This window comes from Podarcis raffonei, chromosome 7 (assembly GCF_027172205.1).
Source record: "Podarcis raffonei isolate rPodRaf1 chromosome 7, rPodRaf1.pri, whole genome shotgun sequence".
Lineage (NCBI taxonomy): Eukaryota > Metazoa > Chordata > Lepidosauria > Squamata > Lacertidae > Podarcis > Podarcis raffonei.
In genome coordinates, this window is record NC_070608.1 from 8,035,548 (window position 1) to 8,054,239 (window position 18,692).

At 43.6% G+C, this 18,692-nt stretch overlaps 1 protein-coding gene across 1 annotated transcript in view; it reads left to right on the forward strand.

The window, feature by feature from the left end:
* COL22A1 (collagen type XXII alpha 1 chain) overlaps positions 1 to 18,692 on the forward strand; it is a 180,345-nt gene that overhangs the window by 141,903 nt on the left and 19,750 nt on the right. The window contains exons 36-47 of the mRNA XM_053395231.1: positions 392 to 445; positions 2,351 to 2,404; positions 4,247 to 4,300; positions 4,741 to 4,845; positions 6,635 to 6,679; positions 6,787 to 6,864; positions 8,905 to 8,940; positions 11,273 to 11,326; positions 13,626 to 13,670; positions 14,512 to 14,559; positions 15,437 to 15,550; positions 16,786 to 16,839. Of these exons, the coding sequence (XP_053251206.1) occupies positions 392 to 445; positions 2,351 to 2,404; positions 4,247 to 4,300; positions 4,741 to 4,845; positions 6,635 to 6,679; positions 6,787 to 6,864; positions 8,905 to 8,940; positions 11,273 to 11,326; positions 13,626 to 13,670; positions 14,512 to 14,559; positions 15,437 to 15,550; positions 16,786 to 16,839 (741 nt within the window). The remainder of the gene's footprint in view (positions 1 to 391; positions 446 to 2,350; positions 2,405 to 4,246; positions 4,301 to 4,740; positions 4,846 to 6,634; positions 6,680 to 6,786; positions 6,865 to 8,904; positions 8,941 to 11,272; positions 11,327 to 13,625; positions 13,671 to 14,511; positions 14,560 to 15,436; positions 15,551 to 16,785; positions 16,840 to 18,692) is intronic.

Below are 18,692 nucleotides of genomic sequence, written 5' to 3' on the forward strand. Positions count from 1 at the left end.
ATCTTGTTTCGAAATGGTGAGCTTCCCCATTCAAGGAGAGAGGAAGAAGGGAGACACGGTTGACACGGAATTGGGTGAGCCAATTCTGTTATTGACAGTCGGTAAAAGCTCCTTGTTGAATCTGGCACCCATAGAGGGGGACCTTATTTTCCGTGCTCCGATGATGAGGCCTTAATCAGCTGCCTTGTGCAACTCAGTTAGATGATCAGGGTTTATTATCTTTTCCATGAATGGAAATGGAAACTATGTCCTTTGTTAGGGGAGCAGGTTTAGCAGCTGTCTTAGCACCTGTTTTCTGAGCTGGCTGCTTTTGTTTTGCCTGGCTCTCCGAACATCCAGCAACTTGGTCCCTTCTCCCATCAGACTGAACCCTTGTTTTCTTTCTCTGTAGGGTATGAAGGGGCAGGAAGGGGCACCAGGGGGCCCTGGAGCACCAGGAGAGGTTGTAAGTATTTGGTCTGCTTTAGAAACTCTTTTTCCTAGATAGTCAGAAGAGTGTTAGAAATTCATCTGTTATGTACGAGCAATTTCCCTTGAGACACTCTGCTGGGGGAGAGGAGGTGTTGAGTCATCCAAACAGTAGGAGTCACCTTGCTCCAAATTCAATAATAATAATAATAATAATAATAATAATAATAATAATTTATTATTTATTATTTATACCCCACCCATCTGGCTGAGTTTCCCCAGCCACTCTGGGTGGCTCCCAATCGAGTGTTAAAAACAATACAGCATTTAATATTGAAAATTTCCCTAAACAGGGCTGCCTTCAGATGTCTTTTAAAGATAAGATAGCTGCTTATTTCTTTCACATCTGAAGGGAGGGCGTTTTACAGGGTGGGCGCCACTACCGAGAAGGCCCTCTGTCTGGTTCCCTGTGACCTCACTTCTCGCAATGAGGGAACCGCCGGGCTGAACGATGGGGGTGGAGATGCTCCTTCAGGTATACAGGACCGAGGCCATTTAGGGCTTTAAAGGTCAGCACCAACACTTTGAATTGTGCTCAGAAACGTACTGGGAGCCAATGCAGATCTCTCAGGACCGGAGTTATGGGGTCCCGGTGGCCACTCACAGTCACCTGTCTAGCTGCCGCATTTTGGATTAATTGCAGTTTCCGGGTCACCTTCAAAGGTAGCCCCACTCAAATGAAATTCAGTTCTCAGACAGTTCAAGCAAGTGTTTCCCCCCGCAGAAAAGTTGATGGGCCCAGTCTAGTGGGAACGTCCTGCCCAAATCCCCACTGAAATAAGCAGGATCTGGGTCCAGCTCCCATTCATTTCAAGAGAGTTTATCCAAGGGAAGTGTATGGTGGTTTAGATGATGGGCCAATTCATATCATTTTGACATGGTGAAATCCCATCAAGTCGACTTTCTCCAAAGCTGAAGCAGTGTGCCACTGCGCATGATATCTAAATGGCTTGGGACCTGGGTACCTTAAGGACTTCCTTCTTCCATATATTCCTTCCTTCATGCTCCATTCAATGTCTAAAGCCTTCCTTGGCCTTAATGAAGTGTGCCGGAATACTGCTTGAAGCAGGGCCTCCTATGTGGTGGCCCCTATCCCATGGAATGCTTTGCCTGGTGAGATGCAGCAGGGCCTGACACTATGGTCTTTGTTGTTGTTAAAGCATGCCTGTTCAGAAAGTCATTTGGTTGAATGTTTCTCTAGCCATTTGCAGTTGTGTTTTAAGGTACATTGTTTGACATTTGCTGGGGTGGAGGGCTAAATAGAAATGTGAATATTTTCAGTAAATAGCAGTCACTTTGGAAGTGACTGGTGGCTATAATGTTTTGAACTTGTATGCGATTGTTTCTTCAAATTGTTTCTTTCTATACAGTCGTACCTTGGTTGTGGAACATAATCCATTCCAGGAGTCCGTTCGACTCCTGAAACGGTTCAGAAACCAAGGCACGGATTGCGATTGGCTGCAGGAGCTTCCTGCACTCAATTGGAAGCTGCGGAAACCATGCTTGACATTCAGCTTCCGGAAAACATTCACAAACCGGAACGCTAACTTCTGGGTTTGCGGCGTTCCTGAGCCAAAATGTCTGAGTACCAAGGTGTTCGAGAACCAAGCTACGACTGTAATGGCAAATGCTTTCTCTCCATGTCCCACTTTTCCCCACCCCAGACTAGAGCTGATCCGAAAGGTTCTGCCTCATTTAAGATGAACATTTTTTATTTGAAAATCAAAATTTATCCCAGTCTACATTTGCAGTGTGTTTTCAATGCATTTTCTATCTGCAGAAAATTCATTTCAAATAGCTAGTGCACTTTATCTTGAACCTCGCAATAGGACTCATTTTATACCAAATTTGGATTATAAATATTATTTTCTTATTTCAAAAGGGTGCTCCTGGACCTGCAGGCCCCCCAGGGCCACGAGGCTTGCCTGGAAATGTGGTATGTATTAGGCATAACCATCAGCTCAGGGTATATCCTGAATAGCAAGGGGATTTGGATCGTGATTAGGAATGAGGGGAAGATTCAGTTCAGGTGGCATTTAAAGGTGAATCTCCCTCATTTGCACTTCATAGAAACATAGAAGTTGGAAGAGACCCCAGGGGTCATGGAGGAAATAATGTGTGAACCGAAACACAGCCATCGTTCAAAATCTGCACTTCTTGGGGGGTCACTAGGGGCCATCAGAAGATGGCTGACAATAACATCTCTCCGACCCACACGAGGTAATTTGGAGGCTGTGGTGGGAGTAATAGACTCCCTACCCCCCCAGGATTGTGGGGGGGGCTGCCCTTGCCTGCTGTGCCCTATACCACCCCTGAATTTGAGGGGATGGGGGCACTAGGCAGAATGCCCTTCTGTGGATATCGGCACTCCTGGACGCTGCCTCTGATCCGCGCCTCTAGCTGCAAGAACTTCTAAAGAAACGATTAGGATGAAGCGAATGCACATATTTCAAGGAAGGAGGGGGAGTAAAGACTGCTAACAGAAGAGATCTCTGATAAACGAGACAAGTCGGAAGAATAAGAATTAACCAGATGAAGACACACCAAGACTCGGTATGGCAAAAGGACTGGATGGGGGAGGGGAAAAAACTTTCCTTTCTTTCCTCTATGTGATTAAACAAGAATCCCCCCCCCCACAAGTCAGAAATGTCGTTTGAAGGACTTAAGCTGTGGATTTAGGTCTGTGTGGAGATAAACTTTCTAACCAAAGCATGTTTTAAGAAGAGCGTGGAATGTATAAGGGCTTTGGAATGACGCAGTTAAAAATACTGTCGCCATATTGGGAAGTTCTGTCGGAGGACTTAAGTCTGGGAGGAGAAATAGAGAAATAGAGCTGTTTTTATATTGTGGGTGAAACTTCTCAGAGGGACTTAAGAACGACAGTTCTGTGATTAATGACGGAAAGAGCGATGTTATCTATGAATGTGAGGATATATGGAAACCATCTCGATTTGAGGATTGGATGAACGGAAAATTCACACAGGATTATTATTGGTGTTTATCGGCTTAAGGAGATTATCAGAAGAGATCATAAAGAAAAAAGAGAAAATATACGAACAAGATGAGATGCGGAAACAGCAAGATAAGACTGGATAGAATTATGAACTTTGTTTGGACTGATTTGGACATTAACACAGTAGCAAGAAGATGATCAGAATCCTCCTTCGGATCTTGAAATATGGGTCCCCTCAACAAAATTTAAAATTCGGCTTTGTAATTCGGAATTTATGTGATGTGATTTGATTTGATTGGTCGGTTAATAAAAATTATTTATATAAAAAACCCAAAATCTGCACTTCTTCAGATTTTGCAGTACTCCAGCCAAGTAATGTGTATAAGAATGTGCATACTCAGTAAAAATGTTGAAAATATAAAAATAAAATAAAATATATTTATATGCCTCCCATCTGACTGGGCAGCTTCCAACAAATTAAAACACAGTAAGACATCAAACATTAAAAACTTCCCTATATATTACTGAAGATAGCATACAATATGTGGTATATTAGGGGTAATTCCTTTGCAAAAAGATGTGTATTAGGAGAAATTCATATTAAAATGGTAAGGAATTTTATAAGGACTTTTTAAAAAATCTAACTTAGGTAGACATGTAGAGAACCAAATTTAAAATGAGAAAAATGCAAGAAATGAGAGAAAGCAAGATCGCATTCACACCATATAGTTAAAGCAATATCATACTACACGAATTCTCTCAGTAATTTCCCATATATCTTCCTACCACAGAAGGCTAACTGGTTCATTTTATTTTTCTCTACAGGGTGTACCTGGAGATCCTGGTCGACCTGGAAATGATGGCCCCAAAGGAGAAAAGGTACTGCTTTCTTGAAAATATGCCCATCCAAAGCGTTTCTCTTTCTCTTGCATAGAAAAAGACCAAATGTTTGGTTTACTTACAAATTCTTCAAATGCCAGATTCAGGTGTTATTCCATACAGCATTCAGAAAATGCTGCACAGACAGTAAAACTTAGTTTCATTCCAAAGTGGTGAAAGTTCCTATATTATTGGTAAAGGAACTCAAGAAAGGCTTGTGAAAGCCATGCGGTCTGAGCTTGGAGCAACCAGCTGAGATTTCTTTACATGCTGAGCTTCTCAGGTAGACTGAAAGCAGAAGAAAGGCTTGATTACCTAGTCCCTCCCCAAGGTGAGCTAAGCCTGGCAGGACAGCTTACTCTATGATTTTAACCCCTTCATGTATACTTAAGCATGTTGGTTATATGAGGCTGGTTATCCCACAATCATATCTTTTGCAGGGAGATCCTGGAAAAGAAGGGAAGCCAGGAGCACCTGGGCCTACAGGTGAGCCAGGAGGTGTTGGAGAACCTGGATTGCCCGGCAAGGGTCGAGATGGCGATAGAGTAAGTCTCACTTGTAAACTACATGCGCAACCAAGCAGTTAACAATTTAGGACTGAGTGAATGTCTCTTGCTCCATTTCTTTTTGTTCTGTCAATCGTCATCCTGTTCTATGATTCTATGATTCTATGATTCTATGATTCTATGATTCTATGATTCTATGATTGATTCTTCTGCTTAGTATTCTATGCCTTGCCTTTAGGATGAACTGGGAAAGTTTCAAAAATCAATTTGGAACTAGATACACGTACAATTTTCAGTTTGCATCTCTCTCTTTCCGAAAGCACGTTATAAAACAGTACTAAAAAACAAACCACATTGTTGATAAGTATTGTGCAATGGCATCAACATTCCTGTTTGCACAGTGATTTAATCAATGCACATATATGCTTGTGCACACTGCTAACCTCTGAGGTAGGGGGCTGGGACGCCTGTGGGTGTGCAGATGTTGTTGGACAGCAATTCCCCTCAGCCCCATTCCAGGTGGTCAGGAATGGTAGGAGCTGTAGTCAAACAATTTCTATTTCTTTGGTGTGTGTGATCCCATAAGGAAAGCAGAAATGAGCTGCATGAACTGCAGTCTAGCAGAAGTCCAAACTTAAATATGGGAAAATGGCAGATTGCCAACTAAGTACTTTATGCAAAATAAGGTAATTCATGATGGAATCCTATGGATGTTGACTCTGCAGTGAGATCAACTGCATTCAATGGGGCTTACTCTCAAGTATGTGTGCATAGGATTGCAGCTTTTAAAAACCAGTCTGAAATTTGGAAGGAGAGGGTTTCTTAAGTGTCTCTAACCTCAGAACTGTGGACCTTTATAGTAGGATAATCAAAGGAAGCAGAGAAAGCCTACATGTTCACAATTGCTAAAAGGAGCCTTGAGCAGTTGAGGGACCAGAAACCTTGGGTGTGCAACTCAACAAACTTTCTGCCTCCTTTCCCAAAGAGGTCAGGCAATTCCTTCCTTGGTGCAGTAATGTGCACTTGAATAATTCATGGCTTTTACAGGCCATTGCCTGTTGTGTCCTCAAAACAACAAATAAAGTCAAGTGGCACCGCAGAAAAGAGTTCATTAGCAAGTCCTGCTTGGTTCCAAACAGTGTTTGAGCAAAATGGCCCCTTTTACGTATATCGCAACCTTCTCCAACTTGGGGCCTCTTGATCTCCCATCATCCCTGACCATTGGTCATCCTGTCTGGGTCTGATGGGAACCGCAATTGGAAACATCTGGAGCACCAGGTTGGAAAGTCCAGTATATAGTCTTTGTGAAGCAATTTTGTGTCTTAATTTGCAGCTACCTGCAAGTGACAGAGCTAAAACAGTTTCCTGGGTGAAGACCTCCACACCTGAAAATTCTGTTTCTTTTATAATATACCAGCACACCTGATATTCTGAATTGCTTCCCCTAAGCAATATCAGGCTTTTTTTGACACTAATTCTCCATCTTTCTCACCCGCTAGTCCTTTTAAATTTTTGCTCACATATTAATCTTGTGATCCTCACACACTTGAGTAATAACATTTTAGGGCAATTCTAGTCTGCTGTTGGAATGTACTTCTGCATCCAGTTTAAATAGTCCCCCCCCCCTTCCACTTTGGGTTCTGGGTACAGAATAATTATTACAATCATCATTATATAATCACCAGGGAACATAACTGAGTTTTGCTATCTCTAAGAAGAACAATGTGATAGTTGTAGGTGCCATTTTCCTTTTCTGAAGACTGGTTTCTTAGACATTTCCATCTTTCTCAGTTGGTGACATTTACTTTATAGTTCCATCTATTTCTAGGGAGAAAGAGGACCACCGGGTTTACCTGGACCCTTTGGGCAGAAGGTGGGTGCTTTATCTTGTCATTCTGTTGCATTTGATCATTACAATAATGTTAGATCTTCCCAAATGGACATTCTTGAGGCATAAGTCTTATATTTTCTCTCTCATAGGGAGATCGAGGAGCTCCTGGAGTTCCAGGTCAGCCAGGAGACAGGGGGATACCAGGCATCGGACTTTCTGGACCACCAGTAAGTACCAAGCATGCTGCCCTCTGGCCTATGATACAACACAAGCATTTGTCAATGGCTCCTTGGGCTGTAGGACTTGTATGATCTGAGCCACCTGCCAGAGGTGGTTTTAAGGTGTTGCAGCCAGTGTGGCGGGACTGGGCACTGCACTGCAGAAGGTGTGGGAATTTTCAGGGAGGCAGGAGAGGATATATTGTTTGATGATATCCTTCCTAACTTGCGTTAGCAAGTTCTATATCTTAGAGGAGTTTAAACATTCCCCTTTAAACACACAGCGGTTTGATTGTTGCAGGCTCATCGGAGCCTCTCCATATAAGTTTCCTGGTAAGATCCCTTCTTGTCCCTCTCAAAAAGAATAGACACGGCAATCTTATTAAAGTCTATATAAAAGTAATTTACTCACATTTATTCAGTTCACAGTTGTATCCCTGAAGGCAGACTTAGGTTACAAAAGTATATATATAAATGTGGAACTCTCCCATAAGGGAGTTAGTCCCAAGTGACTGCCGACAGTCACTTCTGCTAAGATGCAGAAAAACAAAATGGAGAAGAGAGAGCAAAAGAAGGAGGTGTGATCCTCTACCCAGATTAGGCCACACCCACATCTAGTCACATGCAGAGGAGGTTTTGTCCCAGCTCAGGAGGAAACAGGAAGTTTTCTCCTGGCTGGTACAAAGCACCCCCTAGCACAGGCATAGGCAAACTTGGCCCTCCAGATGTTTGGGGACTACAATTTCCATCATTCCTGACCACTGGTCCTGTTAGCTAGGGATCATGGGAGTTAGAGTCCCAAACATCTGGAGGGCTGAGGTTGCCTATGCCTGCCCTAGCATGTCCATTCCAGGAACGTTGTCCTTGACTGCTATGTGTTTCACATCCCACAGAGGGCACCACAACAGTGCTGCAGAATGGAGCAGGAGAGCTGAGGGCACCAAATTTGATTCTCACACAAAGTACCGCTGACATTAGAGAACCCAAAGTCTGCCTCTGCGTCGGCAGTGGGTGCAGAGCTGGCAGTAGCACCTAGCGTTGCTGGACAGCTGTTGGCATCCCAGAGCTTGGTTCTCCCCATCTCTATTTTTCCATTACAGTGGTACCTCAGGTCACATACGCTTCAGGTTACAGATTCTTCAGGTTACAGACTCCGCTAACCCAGAAATAGTACCTTGGGTTAAGAACTTTGCTTCAGGATGAGAACAGAAATCGCACGGCGGCAGCGGGAGGCCCCATTAGCTAAAGTGGTGCTTCAGGTTAGGAACAGTTTCAGGTTAAGAACGGACCTCTGGAACGAATTAAGTACTTAACCCGAGGTACCACTGTACAACATCCCTGCAAAGTGGATTAGGCTGAGAGTTTGCGGCTGGTCCAAAGGTCACTCAATCAGATTCATGACTGAGTGGAGATTTGAACCCTGGCCTTTGAGGCCTTAACCCAACACTGCTACACTGCACTGTCTCCACTGGGAGGGATTAAGTAAAATGGGTTTTCTTAACATAAGATAACATATGATAAAAATAAAAGGAAATGATAGTGGCAGCTTTTGTTTTTTAAACCTCAATTTGTTCTTTTAAAAGATTCATGGAACTATATCAGGAGGTAATCTGATTATGTGTTTGCAGGTGTGAGCTTAAAAGGGAACACCATCTGCTGTAGTGTAGGAAAATCTGGATGGTTAATATCATGTTCAAGTTAATCAAATTAATTATGTTTTTTAAATATATATGTATATATAATGTTATGCTCATTTTTATCCTATACCTTCACTGCATTCAGAACCTCAGGATGATTTGCAACAAAACAAGCAAACATAAACAAGATTAAAGATTAACAGAATAAAATGCACTTTTACAGAATAAAAGAGTCATAATTCACATACGTTGAGTAGGCTGAGATTGGTTAAGATCAGTCCTCCTGTGACTAATTTTCTGAGTGACTGGGAGTGTGTGTGTGTGTGGGGGGCAAATAGCTCCCCTTATTTGAATGACAACTAATGCGATCAAAACTCACAATGCCTTTCTTTCTTTCTTGTGTTTTTTTCAGGGCCCCTCAGGACCACCTGGAGATAAAGGCCCATCGGTACAGTATGTCTTTCTAAGTATGCACAGGTTGTGGTGTTGATAGGAAGGAAGGAAGTTGGTGTCATAGAATCACAGAATGGCAAAGTTGGAAGGGACCCTAAGGGTCATCTAGTCCAACCCCCTGCAATGCAGGAATCTCAGCTAAAGCATCCATGACAGATGGCCATCCAACCTCTCCTTGAAAACCTCCAAGGAAGGAGAGTCCACAATCTCCCTGCATTGAGCAGGCTGTTGGATGAGATAACATCCAGGATCCCTTCCAACTCTGAACTTCTATTGGTGGAATTCATCGTCATGCTTTTTGCCACCATTCTCTGTGTGCAAGCATTACAGTTTGGTGGATATAATGGTGCCCTCTCTCCTCTCCCTCTGGTCTGGGGGCTTTCCAGGGCCAATTTCAGGGGGTGGGGGGATATTATTATTATTATTATTATTATTATTATTATTATTATTATATTTATTTATACCCCGCCCATCTGGCTGGGTTTCCCCAGCCACTCTGGGTGGCTTTCAACGAATATTAAAATACAATAGTGTATTAAACATTAAAAGCTTCCCTAAACAGGGCTGCCTTCAGATGTCTTCTAAAAGTCTGGTAATTGTTTTCCTCTTTGACATCTGGTGGGAGGGCGTTCCACAGGGCGGGTGCCACTACCAAGAAGGCCCTCTGCCTGGTTCCCTGTAGCTTGGCTTCTCACAGGGAGGGAACCGCCAGAAGGCCCTCGGGGTTGGGCCTCAGTGTCCGGGCAGAACGATGGGGGTGGAGATGCTTTTTCAGATATATAGGACCGAGGCCGTTTAGGGCTTTAAAGGTCAGCACCAACACTTTGAATTGTGCTCGGAAACATACTGGGAAGAAACGGCATTTGTGCAGGTAGAAGTCCTCTTTTTAGGCGAACCTCCCAATTCCATGTGATCAGCAGAAGAGAGAAAATGAATTATATCATGTCAAGCACACACTGAGGATGAAGAGCTAATGTCACTTGAGGACATGGTGCAGATTATAATCAGGAAATTAGCTTGCAGCTGCCAGCTTGATCAAATTGCAATCACAAGTCCGAGTCATCCTACAGCAACAAAGCAATGGCAACCTCACTCATTCTGAGCCCAGTTATATGATTTATACAGCTTCACAATGAAGGAATAACCTTTGGCTCAGATTTGGGAAGGAGATAATCTCAAGGCACCCAAGGTTGGTTCGACTTTATGTTCCAGGAATACTTCACACACACAAAATTGTCATTTGACATGACATGGTGAGGTAGTCATTCCCTCTTTTTAAGAAAGAGATGTGGGTGGCACTGTGGTCTAAACCACTGAGCCTCTTGGGCTTTCCAATCAGAAGGTCGGCGGTTCGAATCCCCACAACAGGGTGAGCTCCCATTGCTCTCACCCAGCTCCTGCAGTTCAAAAGCATGCCAGTGCAGGTAGATAAATAGGTACCACTGTGGTGGGAAGATAAATGGCATTTCTGTGTGTTCTGGTTTCCTTCATGGTGTTCCGTTGCGCCAGAAGCAGTTTAATCATGCCTGCCACATGACCCGGAAAGCTGTCTGTGGACAAACGCTGGCTCCATCAGCCTTAAAAGTGAGATGAATGCCACACCCCATAGTCACCTTTGACTGGACTTAACAATCCAAGGGTCCTTTACCTTTTCTTTAAAAAAATAAATAATAAACCCTCTTTTCAAATAAGTATTTTTGTGTCCCAACCAGCATATTTCTGGAAATCCTGAAGACAGAACTAATGTCACCCTACAAAAAAATGGTACCTGCTAGGGGCAGCCACCATCTCCCCAAACTCACACCTTAGAATGAAATATTGCTATATCCAGGTCATCCATAGGTGGGATGTTTGTCATCAGCCATAAGCAACCAATAGCAGTTTCAGATCCTAAAATAATAGGGCAGGACTGGGGGAAAAGAATCACTGCACAATTGCAGCCACAAATCCACGTATAGTATGTGCTGTCATGCAAGCAGTTCCCCAGCAGTGGAACTAAGCTACAGGCAGGTTAGTCTGTTATTTATGGGCAAATTGGCCATCGGTTATCTTGTGATAACTGTTCCTGAAATTAAATTTGTGACTCACCCTATAAATGTATGTAGGAAATAAACAATTGGGTGGCAGTCTCTCTCTCTCTCTCTCTCTCTGTGTGTGTGTGTGTGTGTGTAGGAGATTGTATTTTATATTTTTTAAAAAACGTTTGTTGGTGTGTTTGCATTATTTTGATGCTCTCTTTTGTAAAGCTATTAAAAACTCTTACTCTTTTGGGGAAAAGAATAAAATAGCATATTTGGAATTATTAATTTTATCCCCCTTTTTTCTAGGGTCCCCGAGGTTTGCCAGGCATCCAAGGTCAACCAGGGCCATCTGGTCAGGATGTAAGTAAAAATATCGGTGTTTGGTATGCCTCTGAGAAGGGCAGTAGCTCAGTGGTAGATCACATTTGCATGCAGAAGGGCCCTGATCCAATCTCTGGCATCTCCAGATATGGCTGAAAGAGACTGCCCCTGCCCTGCTTGAAACCTTGAATCGTTGCTGCCAAATCAGTGTGTGGGAATGTTCAGGGATGAAGGAGAGGATATATTGTCTGATTATATCCTTATCCAACTTGTGTTAACAAGTTCCACAATTTCAGCAGAGTAACATTCCCCTTAATTTTAAGTTTTGCAACGGATGCGTTTGCTCAGGCTCACTAAAGCCTCTATAATAACTGTTCTGGTATGTTCCCCTTATTCCCTCATAAAATATAAGAGATGACACAGTCTTTTACAAAAGTATAAAAAGAGTTTAGTCACATTCTGTTCACAATCAGATCCCAGAAGGCAGACTTAGCTTAATGAAGTAACATACACTTAGAAGAAAGTCATAAGAAGACAGTCCTTTTATCCCCTCTTGGCTGGAAGCCAAGAGGGCATCTTTGGCTTAGTAGATGTTGTGTCTTCGATGCATGTGGTGAAAAAGAGAGAGAGATGGCTGCCCTGCCCTGTGCTTTTGTCATTACCTGCACAGGTGAGGCCACACCCACCTCCAGTCACATGCAGAGGAAGTCTGTCCCAGCCCAGAAGGAAACAGGAAGTTTACCTGCTGGCTGGACAAACATTCCTCCCCATGTGCAAACATGTTCACTCTAGGAATGTTGTACTTGACTGCTCTTGTGTTTCACATCCCACACAGTGCACACGGCACTGAGCTGGGTGAAGCAATGGTCTGATTCAGTATAAGGCAGCTTCTTGCGTTCGTATGCTCCCTCGAAACATCTGCAGGGCAAGTTGGAGTAGAGAAATGGTGAGCAGGAAAGGATTAAACATTTCCTGCACTTGCTGCTGTTTTACTTATTCCATAGGTTGTTTCATTTTGTGTTCTGTACTCCCATCCTACACACACACACACACACACACACACACACACACACACACACACAGGTATTTGTGAAGGTGAAGGTCAGGTTATAAATGGTTAAGACTTTTTAAAAAATACTCAGGATTTTCCCCTTCCCTGTGGACCCTAAGCTGTTTTTCTTTTTAAAAAGTGGAAGAACGGGACAAGCTTGTCTGTTTCTGATCTGCATCTCTTCCAAATGTCCACCTGTAATCTGTCCTGCCCCCTTTCTGTAGTAATCTTTGAGCCAAAAGAAACCTGCATACCAGATGTTATGTACTGAGTTGAATAGGATCCAAAAGGCAGTCTGATTGGTCCTAGAACAATAGGATTCAGAATGCAGCAGTCTGATTGGTCCTAGAAAAATAGGGTCCAGAATGCAGCAGTCTGATTGGTCCACAGGAGCCACCCAATCCAGCTCCAGGTGGAAGTGAATCCGCAACCTGATTGGCCCACAGGTGAATCCCGGAATTAGCCAATCACATGTGGCCCATTGTGTAAATAATGTATATAAAGCAGACATTCTGGGGGAACTTCCATTCCTCCCCACCACTATGAGCTGAATAAAGAGCATGAAATCCACTCTCAACTCCGAGTATATTTCACCAGAAAAAAGTGGGGGGCAAGACCAAACCACAGCTTCTCCCCTTCCTGAAATGGTATTTCTATCAAATCATTAATTTCATACACATTTTGGTTGAACGGAAAACTTTGTAGGAAAGTTCAAGAAGTGTGGAAAAGCTAGTGGACAGATCAGTTCCCATGTGCACACGAATCCAGGAGATTTGGATCAGGACAATTTGTATCCGACTATGCAGATATTGAATTCATCAAGCATGTTTGTGCAGTGCGTTGTTAGCCCCCCATGATAAATGACCCTCTTCTTTCTCCCCTCTCAAATTGTTTCTGACGAGGCTCTGGCTGCTTTGTGCTGCCTGGGAATTGCTCCTTCTTGTTTCAAGAGAGTGTCAATAACATTTTCAAGGGACATATCTCATCCATACCTCATTTCCTCAGTGCTCTCAATCAGCAGAGTCGCAGCTTTCTGGAAACTCATATGTATTCCCTGGTGAGGCTTCATTATCTGAGTTTTCTGTTGAGAAAGGAGAGGGGACACACAGCCCATAGCAGGGAAGAATCAATGGTCTTGCTTCTTGCTCCCCACCCAGATCCTCCACTGCGATGGTACTCGGCTATCTTCCAAGGAGGTGTGGCTAGAGTAGTCAGCTAGCATCATGGCATGTATTTTGCAGAATAAGAATGCAAGAACCTCACACTCCTTTTGTTGCTCACCTGTAGGGCCTGCCAGGAAATCCAGGTGAACGAGGTCCTCCAGGAAAACCGGTATGTCCCCAACCTCTCTAGCCCTCCCTCTTAATATTGGCACATTTTCATACCTATTTCGGGCCCAGAATCCTTTTTCTTCCCTGATTATTATTATTATTATTATTATTATTATTATTAATTTATTTATTTAATAATAATTAACTCTGGGTGGCTTCCAACAAAATATTAAAATACAGTAATGCATCAAGCATTAAAAGCTTCCCTAAACAGGGCTGCCTTCAGATGTCTTCTAAAAGTCTGGTAGTTGTTCTTCTCTTTGACATCTGGTGGGAGGGCGTTCCACAGGGCGGGTGCCACCACCGAGAAGGCCCTCTGCCTGGTTCCCTGTAACTTGGCTTCTCGCAGTGAGGGAACTACCAGAAGGCCCTTGGAGCTGGACCTCAGTGTCTGACCTGAACGATGGGCGTGGAAATGCTCCTTCAGGTATATTGGACTAAGGCTGTTTAGGGCTTTAAAGGTCAGCACCAACACTTTGAACTGTGCTCGAAAACGTACTGGGAGCCAATGTAGGTCTTTCAAGACCGTTGTTATGTGGTCTTGGCAGTAGTTAATATACTAATTGATCAAAGAAATACATCAAAGGCACTGAGCAGAGACTTGGACTTAGTCTTCTATACAGTCCTTTCTTAGATTGCATCAGTGCTATTGAAACGACTTTCCCTGCGTGAGAGGTGATTCAGCAATGTTGCCCCTCAAATGATGCGTATAATCAATTGAACTCTTGGCCCTGTGAGGCTAATCTCTTTCAGGAGCCGAGGGATGCTTTGATTTCGGCTTCTCTGAAATGGCTCTTCCAGGATAGCATGAAATGACAGGTGTTCTTTTTTTCTCCCCTCAGGGTGCCTCTCCTCTCCTTTCTCCTGGTGACATCAGTCTCTTAGTTAAGGTAAGGTGTTTTTTGTTTTTTTCCTGGGATGCTCCAGGATCTCAAATTCAAAGAAAATCTCATCAAACCATTCAAAAAAATTGCAGTGTGTGTGTGATTCTTAAAAGTGGATACACAAACATCTTCATTTTGGATTTTCATTTCCCCCTAGTCATCATTGTCATCGTCACCATCATTAAATTGATTGGTCAAGTTGGAGCAACTTTTAAAAAATATACGTGATTAAGAAAGCAGTGGTTTTATTTATGTGGCAAAACATCTCAGCTTCTGTCTTCATCAGTTGCTCTGATTTGCATGCTTGTGCACATCAGAGCACAACTCCAGCATGAAATTCTGGAAAGCTGATGCCAGTCAATGTACTGAGCAACATGGACCAATGTTCTTTCTCTGTATAATAAGGCAGTTTCTGTTAGGATATTTCCGTTCCACCTTAAAAGGGAGCAGGATGTTTGTGTCACAGCCTGCGTATTTCCTGTCTCACAGGATGTTTCTGTTGTGTCGTTGCTTTCGTTTCCTTCTTGTTGCCTAAGCATACCGATGCAGGCGGTCATGTTTTTCTTTGTTCTGATCAACGCTGAATAAACTTGGAAAAATGCTCTCCTGCTGTGCATCTTTTGCTGTGTGAATTCTGCTGATAGAGTGTGCACCAGCCTAAGAATGTGGCAATCTATTCTTGAGGCTTCGTGCCGCTAATTGCTGATACTGCATGTCTACAGGAGATCGATGGATCGTCCGGCAGGAGTTTGGGGGCTCAGATGGACTTTGTCTCCCTGGTAGTATCCCAACAGTTTCCAGTGCTGTTAGATACCAGCTAGAAAGAGGCCGTCTGCCACAACAGTGAAGTGTTAATTCTCCTTTCCTCCTCCTTTTATTTAAGGATGTTTGCAGTGACTGCCCTCCCGGACCACCTGGACTTCCAGGAATGCCAGGATTCAAGGGTGATAGAGGCCTTCCAGGTCCACTTGGCCATGAAGGCCCAGTTGGGAAAACGGTATGAAAGAGAAGATGGGTAGCTGAACGCTAGACATTGTTACCTGTCAATGCACTGAAAAGATTAGACCAGGAGTAGCTAAGCTGTGGTCCCCCAGTTGCTGTTGGACTCCCATCCGCCCCAGCCAGAATGGCCAATGGTCATGGTGATAGGGGTTGCGGTCCAGTTACATCTGGAGGGCCAAAGGTTAGTCAGTCTAGGATAAACTCCCCTGATCCCAATTGGGGAGTAGGGGGATGGCTATCTTAAACCCCCCCAAAAAAAACACACACACGTAATGAGTGAATTGCAACCATGCAATTCATGCTAACTTTCACACCAACCTTCCAACATAGACATGGTATAGGGAAGAAGCAGCTGCTGAAACTGTGCCACTGATTGATTTTTTAAAAAAAATGGAAGGAAAACTTGGCACTCTGGATCATATATATATATATGATTTCCTCATCCACTGAATATGTGGGGTCTTCTACTAGGGGAGAATGGTTATGTAAGCTTTCAGAATACAGTGGTACCTCGGATTACATACGCATCAGGTTACATACACTTCAAGTTACAGACTCCGCTAACCCAGAAATAGTACCTCGGGTTAAGAACTTTGCTTCAGGTTTAGAACAGAAATCGTGCTCCGGCGGCACAGTGGCAGCAGGAGGCCCCATTTGCTAAAGTGGTGCTTCAGGTTAAGAACAGCTTCAGGTTAAGAACAGACCTCCAAAACAGATTAAGTACGTAACCAGAGGTACCACTGTATTTAGAATTAGCCAAATTGACAGATATAATAAGACAAAAACCCATAAGTGAGGAGAAAAAGGAATGGGAGTGTCTATATGAATACCTTAAAAGTCAAGGTTCGAGGACAGAAATCTGGCTGAGTCTGGAATAACCTTGTGAAGTGAAAGGATACGAAAGAGGGTTTTATATCTAGATGCTAGGATAGAGATCATAAGGGAAACAGGGAAACAGGAAGACACAATGAGAGGTAAAGGAGGTGTTGTGGGATTGGTGGAAGTCAATGTTTGTTTTTCTTTTTAGTGTTTATATTATTAACTTGTAATATATGGATTTGGTTTTTTTGTATATTGGGTTTTGTGTATTGTTATTTTTTGATATTTTTGTGTTGTTGGGTGGAAAATACTAATAAAATTTAAAAAGAAAAAGAAGAAGAAAAAGAATATGTGGGGTCTTCTGCTACCTTCCAAAGAGAGGAAGTCCATCTGATCTTTCTTTATTTTCAGGGGGAGGCAGGACCCAGAGGTCACCCTGGACCACCAGGTGTAGAAGGTCCCAAGGTCAGTTCTGTCTTTGTGATGTCAGGGTTTTTGCTAGAAAGATACAGGATAGCAGGATGAAATCTCTGCCATTCTTGGGGAAGAGGGTTTCTTTGGGGTAGGGGGTACAATTAAAAATAGAGAGAGAGATAGAGAAAACAAACCAGCCTACTAGAATTGCTGAAGTTCTAACCTCAGCAATGTCCTCCCATTTATTAAAGCATCTGGCTGACTTTTGAAATGGCTTTCAGTCCATTTCTGAGAATATGGACCACGTGTCATAAAAAGGCAAGTCCTGAAATTTTGAGCCCATCGACCTTTGCTTGGAGAAACTCAAGGAAATGCCAACGAGGCAAAGAAAAATGAGATTGTGGCTGATTTTTCCCTCCGGACATTTCTATAACTCCTTGGCTGGGACTGAGTGAAAATGTTTTGATCTTATGCCCACTGTTGACTTGCTGGTCCTAAGAGTGTGGGGGGGGAGGGGTTTATTTAGTTGTCAATATTTATTAATTTATTAAAATCATATCCTGCCCTTCATCTCAAGGGCAGCAAACATATATGTGATAAAACAATACAATTAAAAAATAGCATTAAACCAGATTTAAACCAGTGACAAGCATCTAAAAAGACTCTAGAAGCTATTACACATCTAGAAACATGTAAATATGTTTTACATGACTTACTTCGCTTACTTCAAAATGGGGTAAGCTGTCCCCAATGCATTTGGGGCTAATTCTGCTCACACCCGCATCCCCACCTACTGTTGTTGCTACCTGTCTATCTCAAGAGACAATGGAGTCTGCCTCTGGGGGTGAGGTCAAACCACTGGAGAATCGCAGTGCCTGCTGTGGTTGCAGAGACTGGTAACTTGTAACTGCTGCCTCCTGTGTTGCTTTTGCTGTGTTAGCACCAAAGTGACCTCTCTGGGGTGCAAGCCTGGGCAGTGTGTATGGACGCCCTTGGCTGCCCAGGTGAGAAGACCCCCGCCTCTTGTCCTCACTAATGTGTGGTCCAAAGGAAAGCAGAGCAATATATTTGATACCAGCTTGACTACAGTTGCTGCTGGAAGGAGGCATACAAGGAGCCTTAAGGACTCCACTCCAGATTTGTGTGGGATTTAAAGGTAAAGGTACCCCTGGCCATTAAGTCCAGTCGCAGACGACTCTGTGGGTTGCGGCGCTCATCTCGCTCTATAGGCCAAGGGAGCCAGGGTTTGTCTGCAGACAATCCGGGTCATGTGGCCAACATGACTAAGCCGCTTCTGGCGAAACCAGAACAGCGCACGGAAACGCCGTTTACCATCCCATTGGACCGGTACCTATTTATCTACTTACACTTTGATGTGCTTTTGAACTGCTAGGTGGGCAGGAGCTGGGATCAAGCAATGGGAGCTCACCCTGTCACGGGGATTCAAACCGCCGACCTTCCGATCGGCAAGCCCTAGGCTCAGTGGTTTAGACCACAGTGCCACCCATTTACTCCTTAGTTTTTTCTTCTCCCGAAGATGTCCTGCAACACATTAGAGATGGGTTTTTCCTCAGGGTTTACTCCCAAGGCCTTTCTCACGAATGAGTATGGCCACAAAGCAACAGAGGTTTAGGATCAGAGCTTTCCTTCTCCTAGATGGGCTACCTTCCCATATTGATGAGCTCCATCTGCCACTCATTTCCCTCTGCAGTAACCACCTTCTTGACTGTTGGACTCACTATTGGTCTTGTCTGCTCAATCTACTGGAGACTTGTATTTGCATACGGGGCAAAGTCTCTAACTCACTGTGATTCTGAGACCCATCAGCTACCCTCTGCTGGACTAGTACCCCAAAGAATTGCTAGGTGGCTCAATCAAGCCACCGTTTAAATTTCCCACAATGC